General features: G+C 46.2%; 1 protein-coding gene and 1 pseudogene across 1 annotated transcript; both read right to left on the minus strand.

Moving 5' to 3' along the window:
* Positions 1-297: 297 nt before the first annotated feature.
* On the minus strand, positions 298-2,312 carry LOC120679504 (50S ribosomal protein L7/L12-like). The gene is made up of 2 exons (XM_039961143.1): positions 1,991-2,312; positions 298-1,191 (listed from the first exon to the last, which is right to left on the minus strand). Exon 2 carries the CDS (start codon positions 1,152-1,154, stop codon positions 576-578), a length of 579 nt encoding a protein of 192 aa, XP_039817077.1. The 5' UTR covers positions 1,155-1,191; positions 1,991-2,312; the 3' UTR covers positions 298-575.
* Positions 2,313-5,300: 2,988 nt separating this feature from the next.
* Positions 5,301-5,916, minus strand: LOC120679425 (annotated as a pseudogene).
* Between the last annotated feature and the right edge of the window lie 6,419 nt (positions 5,917-12,335).

The raw sequence follows: 12,335 nt of genomic DNA on the forward strand, positions 1-12,335 counted from the left end.
GTGAACCAAAGTTTCAGTCATTGGTGATTCATCCAAGTGTTTCAGTCATTGGTGATTCATCCAAGTTCCAAGCACACCAGATGGAATGCCTAACATGCAAACATTTCATCACAACACCACCAGATTATTATTGTTCATCAACACGAGCCCAAAAGGTGATATTATGAAATGTTTAATTACAGAGATGAGACTTCTTAGACAAATCAATATAGAACAAAAATAATCTTACATTGTGCTTTAACTGTGAGATAAAGATTTCAGCGATTGCCAGATGTTTTCGAGTCATAAGAAGGTATGAGACAATAATGGTGTCCACACTCATTCACTGAGTTATGGTGCACGGCACTCCACCAGAAAATGTGTCAAGCGACCAACGAAAGCTTATTGCGGAACAAGTCAAAGTTATCATCAATCATCATAGCAACTAAACTCTAGTTCCCTTCTCACTTTGGTTACAAACATAGATGAACCATTTCATTTATCAGCACAAAATATGATGCACCTCAAATGCCTCGTAATGGTAACAACAAAAACTGGAAGAAAATAAGTTCTGTTGTGTCCAGAAGATGATCCCTTCACTCCATCACAGCAACACCACCAGCAATCTTGATCTTCGCTATGATTGCTTCCGCTTCCTCCTTTGTAAGCGATTGCTTCAAAATGACAGGGGCCTTCTCCACAAGCTCCTTCGCCTCCTTCAGCCCCAAATCTGTAAATGTTCGGATCTCCTTAATAATCTTGATCTTTGCAGCAGCTTCGAATTTCTCCAACTTTACATCAAAGACTGTCTTCTCAGCTTTCTTCTCCTCAGCCTTCGCAGCGCCAGCCCCAGAACCACCCTGCGGACCAAAACTGAAACCCTGGCCAGATATTGCCTGTGGTGGCTCTTGGTTCAGTCTGAAGAGGAGGGCTGGAGCGATCTGTTTGATCTCCTCAGGAGGGAGAGCAGCGATGCGGTCAGCTAGATCCACAACTTTCTCGGATGGTGGTGGCATGGGCCCATAAGGATCGTATACATCAGGGTATTTGTACTTCTTAGTACCTGTGTCCTTTGCAGCCTCGGTGCTGTATAGATGAGCCCAAACTGTTGAAAGACGACTGCCAGAGGACAATCTTGAAAGACATAGCCGTCTTGCTATTGTACAGAGACTCATCCTACTATCAGCTATGTGAGTGGAGCACTCACTCTCCCTGCACAAGGACCCAAACAAAATTAACAGCAAGTGGGAGTGCCGTGAAAACTTTCTAATGATCAGAGACCATTTTGAACGGCAAGAGTTTTTTAGCACAAATGGAGGCATATGTGTACCCCCCCCCCCCCTCCGCATATTTTGAAGCTAACAAAAATATGTAATAGATGATTTGGATAAGCTGGTATGCATTCGCACCTACACTACACAAGCAGAATAACTTGATCCATGAAAAATGACCGTCACATAACCATTTCCCAACAACCATAAAAGGTGAGATGCTTTAGCTTCACCCAGTTCCCAAATGTTGCATATCAATATGCAGGCGAGAGCAACAGATACAATCTGCACGGTCCAATCAGTGTTGGTAAAGTACAAATCATGAGCAGAGAAATCTAATAATCAATCTGAACGTTAATATCGGGAGCAAACCATCACATTGATCTTGCCCTCGCCAATTAATCAGCTCATTGGTTAATCAGCAAAAGTTTTTTTCCCAACTGAAACCTAAATGATTCACAACTTGCTACTCTAACGCGAAGGAACAACATGCATAAGGGACAAGGCTTCCAAATTTCCACACGACGAACTAAATCCACCTCTAGTGATACTTCCTCCCAGGGGCGGACCCAGCATAGGGCACGGGTGTGCACCCGATAATTTTTGCAAACGAAATCGAACTTAGTAGTTAGTAGGTAATATATTGTAACTGGATCATTCAGATCCGAATACATAGTTTTGTTAGGGTTTGTGGTGCTCCGTCTCGCACAGCAGAAGGAAAGAGAAAGGGGCGGGCGTACCTGGAGGACGCGCTCGTCGCCGGCAAAGGGCTGGGCGAAGACGTCACAAATGGCGCCGCCGCTCGCCCAGTCGGCGCCGCCAGGGAAGGAAGAGCAAAGGGAGGAGACGCTCCTAGCACAGCAACGCGGGAGGACGGAGGAGGGACCTGCGCTCTCGCCAGGCCCCGAGGTCACTGATTCGCTGCGGCTTCAAGCAAGCAGGAGCAGCAGCCGGCGGCTGGGCGGCGCGGGGGGAGAGAGGAGAGAGGAAGAGAGAGCGGGGAGGGGGGTGGGGGGGGGGAGCTTGCTTGGTGCACGCGTGCGTGGTGTGTGGCGGCGGGGGTGGGTGGGCAGCCTGGTGATGGTGAGAAAGGTGCATGCGTGGGCGGTAGGGTGGATGCGCTGTTTTGGGCCGGACTAGTTGGGCTCGTATAAGATATATTTGCTGGGCTTGTTTAAAAGTTCGGTTTATATCGAGTAATACGGTTACCCGAGCCCCAGAACCGAATTGACCGAAATTATTTCGGTTAGTGCAAATTGGAGACTGAATTATGACCGAAATATTTCGGTTTTGGGTAGTTCGGTTTCGGTCTCGGATATTTCGGTTCGGTCTTCGATTAATTATGCCTAGGCCTAGAGAGGAGTGAGGAGAGCTGGCTTCTGGGACTGGGCTGTTTCTCCGCACGGCTTTCTGGGCCTGATATGGGCCTCAAATGTGTAGTGCCTGCACTTGCGTTTTTTGCTAAACTGCCTCCTCTCGAACGTTGCCGGCACTTAGTTTTTCTTTTTTTTTAAGAAAAACTAAGTGCCAACAGAGGCACCGAAAGAGTAGCAACTTCTCGTTCCTTCCGTTGCTACAGGTGCGAAGAGGCGAAAAGCAGGCGACAAGCTTCCGGCGCCGATTTCCTCCGTTCCCCCTCCAATCCGGTGGCCGATTTGGCGCCGGAGAGGATGGGGAACGGGGATTGAGGTTGCCGTGGTATATACTATCTACTAAGGGTAGTTTAGTTCCAATCGGTGGTGGTCGCAGGGCGGAGGCGACGCTGCTGCTGTGGAATAAGTGCCTGCAGCTCCTTCTCTGCCTCGCTGGTGAGTTCTTCGACGCCAGTGGCGAGTTGCAGTGGTCTGTACTCGATGGATTTGGAGAACTTAGTTTTCTCTCAGATCTAGTCGAGCTAGGGTTAGGTTGGATCTTTTGCCAAGCTTCTCTGGTATGGGATTTGTTGTTGGGGGCTGGATTACAGTGGTGCTTCCTGAGCGAGAGATGTACATCGAGGCTCTCTTTTGTTGGGGGTTTGACTTTGGCGATTTCTTTTTTGTTATCCTTCGTCTGCGTCGAGGTTCAAATCTCCTGTGTGCTTCTTTGGGGTCTCTGTAATTTTCTTGTCAAGAGAGGCGCTGAATCCGTTTCCTACAACATACCTGGCTGGAGGAGTTTAGATGCTTTTGCCGGTTTTGTTTTCACCGGATTTCTGTACCTCCAAGGAGTCTTCTTTTGGAGGTTTGTATCTACCGACTCGATGAAACCGGGTTGGTTTCTGCCTACCACCTGCGTTGGTGGTTCAGCTCCCCTATTGGGTGCTCCGTCGGCCGGCGTGCTGCGAGTTCTGGCGGCCACTGGGGTGTCAGATTTCTCAAAGGCTGGCGTTGCGATGGCCATCGGCCATCTTTGGAAGCCGGGGCGTTCAGTGCCAAGAAAGCATGTCATTGATGTGCTACTCAAGACGGCGATTAAAAGTTTTGTCTCTTCGCCGGTAGGGGGATCGGCTCCAGGCCATGGATTCCGGTCGTCAGTGGCGAGGAACACCGGGAGAGGGTTACAAGGACCTGAATGTATTTTTTATTTTTATCAAGGGTGTCTTTGTATGAGCTGTAATCACCAAAACCTTGAATGAAAAACTATCCCGGTTTCTCAAAAAAAAAACTAAGTGCCGACAAAAAAAGAGAGTGATTAAATGAATTTTATCACCAAAAGGAAATATTAAACTAAGTGTCTGAATTTTATTGCCAAATGAAGACACATATGCACATATGTACAACGAGAGATTATTACAAATGGTTTGCGACTTGCGATTAAACAACCAGACCAAGCAAAGCAAGACAAGGATCAAAGCACTGAAACTAAGAAAAAAAACAACTTTCTTTGCTTAGAGCAAGGACAACAACCCAGCCCGCCCGCCGGCTGACTGCGGCGCGCATGCGCCCGCTCAGCGGCCGCTGCAGGCTGACTGCCACCGTTTGCATGTGTTGGGGCCCACGAGCAGAGGCAGTGGCGGAACCAGGATTGAGTTGAACCCCGGGCCGAGTTTTAAATATAGTTGTGACAAAAAACCAGATGTCGACAAACTCATAGTTCAAAAGATACACGAGAACATAATGGAAGTTTAAAAGATACACGAGAACATAATGGAAAAATAGAAAACATACAACAAGTGTCATCGCGAAGTAGTATATTTATTCTTCTTCAGTAATTTTTTGGGCTTCTTCAGCAATTTTTTGGGCCGAACCCCGGGCCATGGCACGGGTGGCCCGGGGTGTACATCCGCCACTGAGCAGAGGCAAAGCCGCCCCTTTCAGCCGGCAGGGAGTGAGACGCCGCTTTATTCTCTCTTCCATGTAGGATTTAACCAACTTGTATCTCACTATAATACTTGCTCTTAGGGAGTCACAACATCGATTAGACCAAAACTGAATATCATCTCGGTGTCGTCTTGAGATCTGAATATTTGTTGTCGGCACTCGGTTACCGTGCCTTAATGATTTGCCAAATTTTGGCATTCCATACAAGGTTGGCACTTGCAAGGTTAAAGTCGTCTTAATTCTAATTGAAAATAAAGTTGACCAAAATACAAGGAAATGGCAAAACAATTTGTCCCGGAATCAGATTACAACATACTAAAGCTAGAACTAATAACTCAAAAAGGGACCATGAGGAAACAAGCATGCCTTCTTTACCATTTTCCAACTGTGCAACGTTTGATAAATAAAAAACAATGCAACATTAATGGTCTTATCACGGCATATGTGGACACTTGAATGGCTAGGCCGGCGATCTGGAACGAAGAGTTGAAGAATAGGAATTTTTGGTGTTGAGCTGATTGGTATCACGAGAAGTCAAAATCGCACGCTCAGAGTCGACATAACCCTAGTGGCAAGAACATTGTTTTCAGGTCATTATCAAGCTTATTGTGGAACAAGTCAAAGTTATCACCATAGCAACTAAACTCTAGTTCCCTTCTCACTTTGGTTACAAACATAGATGAACCATTTCATTCATCAGCACAAAATGTGATGCACCTATAATGCCTCGTAATGGTAACAACAAAAATTGGAAGAAAATAAGTTCTGTTGTGTCCAAAAGATGATCCCTTCACTCCACCACAGCAACACCACCAGCAGTCTTGATCTTCGCTATGATTGCTTCCGCTTCCTCCTTTGTAAGCGATTGCTTCAAAATGACAGGGACCTTCTCCACAAGCTCCTTCGCCTCCTTCAGCCCCAAATCTGTAAATGTTCGGATCTCCTTAATAATCTTGATCTTTGCAGCAGCATCGAATTTCTCCAACTTTACATCAAAGACTGTCTTCTCAGCTTTCTTCTCCTCAGCCTTCGCAGCGCCAGCCCCAGAACCACCCTGCAGACCAAAACTGAAACCCTGGCCAGATATTGCCTGCGGTGGCTCTTGGTTCAGTCTGAAGAGGAGGACTGGAGCAATCTGTTTGATCTCCTCAGGAGGGAGAGCAGCGATGCAGTCAGCTAGATCCACAACTTTCTCCGATGGTGGTGGCATGGGCCTATAAGGATCGTATACATCAGGGTATTTGTACTTCTTAGTACCTGTGTCCTTTGCAGCCTCGATGCTGTATAGATGAGCCCAAACTGTTGAAAGACGACTGCCAGAGGACGATCTTGAAAGACAGCCATCTTGCTATTGTACAGAGACTCATCCTACTATCACCTATGTGAGTGGAGCAATCTCCCTGCACAAGGAACCAAACAAAATTAACAGCAAATGGGAGTGGCGTGAAAACTTTCTACATGCTCAGAGATCATTTTGAACAGCAAGTGGTTTTTAGCACAAATGGAGGCATATGTGTAACCCCCCTAAAAGAGGACAACTTAATAAAATGTTGACAAGTCCAGCATTTCAAGGTGGCTATCTTACATGTTTTGAAGCTAACAAAAAATATGTAATAAATGATTTGGATAAACTGGCACTGCATTCGTACCTACACTACACAAGCAGAATAACTTGATCCATGAATAATGACTGTCACAACCATTTCCAACAACCATAAAAGGTGAGATGTTTTAGCTTCACCCAGTTCCCAAATGCAAGCTGGCACTGCATTCGCACCTACACTACACAAGCAGAATAACTTGATCTATGAAAAATGACAGTCACATAACCATTTCCAACAACCATAAAAGGTGAGATGTTTTAGCTTCACCTAGTTCCCAAATGCTGCATACCAATATGCAGGGGAGAGCAACAGATACAATCTGCGTGGTCCAATCAGTGTTGGTAAAGTACAAATCTTGAGCAGAAAAATCTAATAATCAATCTGAACTTTTAACATCCGGAGCAAACCATCACATTGATCTTGCCCTCGCCAATTAATCAGCTCATTGGTTAATCAGCAAAAGTTTTTTTTTCCAATTGAAACCTAAATGATTCACAACTTGCTACTCTAACGCGAAGGAACAACATGCATAAGGGTCAAGGCTTCCAAATTCCAACACGACAAACTAAATCCAGCTCATCCACGATGAACCCCTCTAGTGATACTTCCTCCCAGGGGCGGACCTAGCATAGGGCATGGGTGTGCACCCGATAATTTTTGCAAATGAAATGGAACTTAGTAGTTAGTAAGTATTAGTAGTTAGTAGGTACTAGGTAATATATTGTAACTGGATCATTCAGATCCGAATACATATAGTTTTGTTAGGGTTTGTGGTGCTCCGTCTCGCACAGCAGAAGGAAAGAGAAAGGGGCGGGCGTACATGGAGGATGCGCTCATCGCCAGCAAAGGGCTGGGCGAAGACGTGATAAATGGCGCCGCCTGTAACACCCAAAAATTCAGTTTTGTTTGAATTCAAATGAATTTATTCAAAGGAAGTTTTTGTATATAAAAAAAGAACTTTTCTTCTCCTGTCTCTTTTCTTCTACCAACCCAGCCCAGCCCACCATCCTCCTCTCTTTCTCTTCTTTCCCTGCGCGGCCCAATCGGCCCAACAAGCCCCTACAGGCCCATCCCACCTCTCCCTCTCACTTCCAGGTAGACCCCACCTGTCGGGGTCATCCCCAACCTCCAGCCGCTCCCCCCCCGCCCCCCCCCCCCCCCCCCCCCCCCCCCCCGCTGCTCGTGCCGCCGGTCGCCTGTGTGCCCGCGGCCGCTAGGCTCCCTCCCCGCCCGAGCCCGCCTTCAATGCCGCCATCAATGCCGCCGCAATCCCCTCGCCTCCCTTCCTCCTCGGCCAGTAATGGCCACCACCATCTTGGCCTTCATGGCCGGCCGCTCGAGTTCCGCCACCTCCCTTTCCCGGCGTTTCCTCTCTCTCTCCCTCGCTCTATAAATGGCGTGCCCGAGACTTGCCTCGCTTCTTTCCCTGCTCTCGCACCTCGCGCCCCCTCTTCTCTGCAGCGCAGCACCGCCGCCATTTCGAGCTCGCCGCCGCCGCCGCCGCCGATCTCCTTCACCGCCGCTCTTCCTCGGCGTCAAGCCGCAGCCGGAGCTTCGCTTGGTGGTGAGCGTCGTCTCCAACTCGTTTCCCCTCTCTCTCTCTCTGTCGTTCTGGTGCCACGGGAATTGCTCGCCGGAGCATTCCCTTTCGCCCCTCGCTGTTGTGAGGCGCCGCCGTCGCACCAACCCGCCGCCCCGAGGTCTCCATCGAGCTCGCCGACGTCTCCTCTTCCTCTCCGGCCCTTTTTGTGCCACGAACCGAGCTCCGGAGCGCCGTTCCGGCCGTCCGCCGCCGCGCTCGGACGTTGCCGGCGCTCGCCGCCGCCCCGCCCCGCCCCGCCCGAGCCGCTGAGCCGCGCCCCCGCCTGCATCGCGAGCCGAGCCGAGCCATCGCCCCACCAGCCAAGCCGCCGAGCCGCTGCAGCTGATCCTCACCGTTGGATCAAGATCCAACGGATTAGAACAACCCCAGCCGGAGTCAAAACCCCAGCATACCGGTCAGCATTGGCCGTTTTGCAAAAGAGTCTCTGGATTTATTTGAAATCAACCCACAGTACATTTCAGTTCAAAAATAATTCCATAAAGATCATTTTCTTTCTGTTTTAGCCCCTGAGCTTTCTAAAAATAGAACCCACCGTCCTTGACCCCTCTGTTTTCAGTCTAACCCTTCAGACTAAGATTTAATTATGTTCTAGTCCTCGGTTTCTTCAAGTTTAGCCCATAGAAGTTCTGTTTCTTTGCAAATATGCCCCTGAACTTTGTTTTAGCTATATTTTCCTCGTTTTAACTCTGTTTTCTGCGATTATTGCGCTCACGCGACCCTTGCAACTCGTACAACATCTTTATCATCATATCTTTCTTTGTTTTTACTGTTTGTTGTGTTGTTTCTTATTTGTTGCTTGTTTTTGTTTGTGTGAACATGTAGACAACGCGTCGTTCGAGGGAAATCAAGAACAAGTATACGAGGAAGAGAATTAGCAGTTTGGCAAGGAAGGCAAGTGGACTTCTCCCCTGCATATTCCAGTTTATCCCAATAATAGCATGATAATTCACTTTACTTTATTGTTGTTTTGCATAAACTTAAAGGGAACACCTATTAAGGATTTATCTAGTCTTTTACCGCAAAACCTTGAATACCGGGTATAATAAATCTTGTTGGGTAGATATGATTAGATGCTTTATCTTGGGATGGTAATATAATAAACTTTTGACTCTGGTTATTTACAAGATCATATGACTTTAATTGGAACATGGAGAACCACCCCAGGAAAATAGTACAACCACAAGGACCACATGACTCTGGTCTTGACTGGTTAATTTGAAACTCTAGTTTGTGACAGTCTTACCGAAAGGGCAAGAGGGGAAGCATCGATGGGGTATAATCCGGTCCCCTTGGGGTAGCAGCCTTTGCTAAGGTGCTGACCATTAGGGAGGTTTATGCTCTGCTTTGACTTGAAATCTTAGCGGATTGTCACTTGTTAGGGAATCTTTGTAAAGGCCTCATAGCGTCCCTATGCAACCACACCTCGGAAGTGTGGTATTGTGCCTGATCAGCACAGCGTGGTTGGGCCCAAAGTTCTTTTGAACTTTTACGCGACTTGTGGGTAAAGTGTACAACCTCTGCAGAGTGTTTAAAACTGATAATTGAAGTTGAAGAATAATTAACTTATGGTTCTTTGGTATGTGTTGGATCCTTTATGATCTTTATGCTTAAGTGGGTTGGTATAAACTTATACCTAGTAAATAGGTGCTTGCTAATAAAATATGATCAACTTAAAATGCTAACCGCTATGAACCCTAATCTCTCTTGATAGCCATGCATTCTTCCCCCACTTGCTGAGTACCAGCCATAAGAGTACTTACCCTTGCCTATTTGTTGCTCAGAAGAGAACACAGAAGTGGTGAACTGCGACAACTTCGAGAAGTTCTAGGCGTGCGTTCACCAGTCAACCGCCTGTGGAATAAGACGCTGCTGCAGTACTCGTTTAGGTTATCGGTGGAACACTTATAATTTATCGGAGTGTAATAAAGTTATTTACTCTCTCTTATCTATGTTTTGGACACTGTTTTTGATATATTCATTTATAATGTCTATCATATGTGTGTAAACTTAATCCTAACGTACATATGAGATGCATTCGGTTTTGTTCTGAAAACCGGGTGTGACACCGCTGCTCGCCCAGTCGGCGCCGCCAGGGAAGGAAGAGCAAGGGAGGAGATGAACCTGAGAGGAAGTGAGGAGAGCTGGATGCTGGACGCCCATACCACAAGCGTCTTTTTTATTTTTATATTTTTCAAAAAAAATTACAGAAATATATTTTTGGTTTCAGATTTTACAGTTCTATACCCCTACCGCCCGGCAGGGGGGCGGCAGGGGGCCTACCGCCCGACAAGGGGGCAGTAGGGACCTATATGTAAATAAATATAAATTTTTTTGCGCAGATGTCCTTGGCGGGAACCTGCCGCCCGGCAGGGGGGCGGCAGGCTCCCGCCCCAAATATAAAACTCCGCCCCTTCCCTCGCGCCCTCATTTTCTGCCCACGAGATCCAGAGAGGGGGGAGGGAGAGAGGAGGGGTGAGGGAGGTAATTCCACTGGCGAAGCCCTACCGGATTTTGGATCCGAACCGCAGGTAACCAATATTTCTCAACTTTGTCATTCCAAAATTTTTGTATGTTTAATTTTATGATTTGTATTTTTTATTATTGTACGCACTTAGGGTTCGGATTAGTGGTTATAATTGAACCCATAGCATATTTCTAGATATTAGATTAATTAAAATGAAGTCTTTGGATGGCCAGATATGTCGAGCAAAGTGGCGTTTCAAGTTCATTACGGTGATTTCTATAGAATTACTCATGATTTCTATGGAGTAAATCTATCAGCATTGGAAAGAAGACAGTGCAGTCTAGATAAACCCCTATAGAGGAGTTTTGAGTCCATACGGAAATGTCTTCACAGGATGTTCAATGTGAATTCAAAGACCCATTTACTTACGGTTCATACCTTGTGTAAGGATCGATGGACCAAGAGGGGGGGTGAATTGAGTCTTTTTCAAATTTCTAAAATAATTAAAGCAACCTTAACCTATGCAATGCTAGTAAGGCTCAATTCACCAACCGACTAACTAAGCAAACTACACAAGCTATTAAAGATACAACAAGAATGTGAAACTAAGCAAGGTAGAGCTAAGTTATGATCTCTAAGGTCAAGCACATAAATAATTGCATGAAAGTAAGTGTTTGAAATGAAAGAGTGGGCAAGAGACAACTGGATTTTTTCCCGTGGTGTCGATGTGTTGGCACACACGCCTAATCCACGTTGTGACACTCACTAAGAGTCTTGTTACCTCCCATGTCACCGAAACTTGGGCGCTCACTAAGAGTCTTCGTTCACCATCCCGGCGTGGTGGAGCTCAAGCCACGTACAAACTTCTTCGGGCTCCCACAATCCTTGGCAAGCTCCGGATGTCAATCACCAAGAGTAACAAGGTAGGGCCTTCACTTGAGCAAGAACCGATCACCAAGAACGGATGCACACAAGCTTCTCTCTACTCAAGTCCTTAGTCTTGCTTCTTGAATGATTGAATGAACAAGTGTGTGAAAGATGAAGCTCAAGGTGGCTCTCAATAATAGTATAGTGTATGAATGTTTTCTGGTGTCAAGAGAGAGCAAAATGACCCATTGGAGGGGTATATATAGGCAGCTCACACGAATAGAGCCGTTGGAGAAAAGCTGCCAGAAAACTGCTTAGCACCGGTTAATCCGACGAACCTCCAATAGCCAGCGTCGGTTTAACCGATGAATGTAAACTGCCCACTTGGAAAACTAGCCGTTACAACTTGGGCAGATTAACCGACGTATCATCGGTTTAACCGGTGAGTGTAGTTGTCCATTGATCAACTGAAAAACCAACTCTCTGGACAACTGTACCGACGTTAACTCAAATCCATCGTCGGTTTAACCGGTGAGTACAACTTCTGAAATCCCTGGAAAAACCATCTCACTGGTCAATTGCACCGACGTTTGATTTCAAACATCGTCGGTTTAACCGGTGTATAGATTGAAGCACCCTGGAAAAACCAACTCTGGACTAATGCACCGACGTTAATTTCAAACATTGTCGGTTTAACCGGTGTATAGAACCTGTCCAGACTCTGATAACTGCGTTTATCTGACGTATTGAAAAGTTGAGTCGTCGGTTAAACCGGAATATAGACTTTTTCTGATTTTGCCTTTTCTGATTTGAGTCTTTGAATGAAATCTAAATATTCTTGAGATATAAGTTGAAAACCACTTATTTGAACTTTTTAGAACCTGAGTGACCATAGTGTGCATCCATTTTTAATTGACCATGTCCATGCTCAAGTTACTTGGCCTTAACCCCTCTTAATAGTGCGATCACTACAAAACTATACAACCTATACTAACCTAAGTGCCCTTCTCAACCTTACGACACTTAGGACTAGAAAGATTCTTAGTCTTGATATATATTTGAGTTGAATACCGAGATCACCTTTTTGAATAATGAAATTGAGGGGCCTCTTTAACAAATGACCAAATGAGCGATAATGATTCATTAAGCTGCACAAGCTCATTAGTCACAATAACGGTTGCCATTAATCACCGAAACATACCTAGAGGGCCTAAATGCTTACGCCTTGACTTCCTGGGAAACTAATGG

This window comes from Panicum virgatum, chromosome 1K (genome assembly GCF_016808335.1).
Source record: "Panicum virgatum strain AP13 chromosome 1K, P.virgatum_v5, whole genome shotgun sequence".
NCBI lineage: Eukaryota > Viridiplantae > Streptophyta > Magnoliopsida > Poales > Poaceae > Panicum > Panicum virgatum.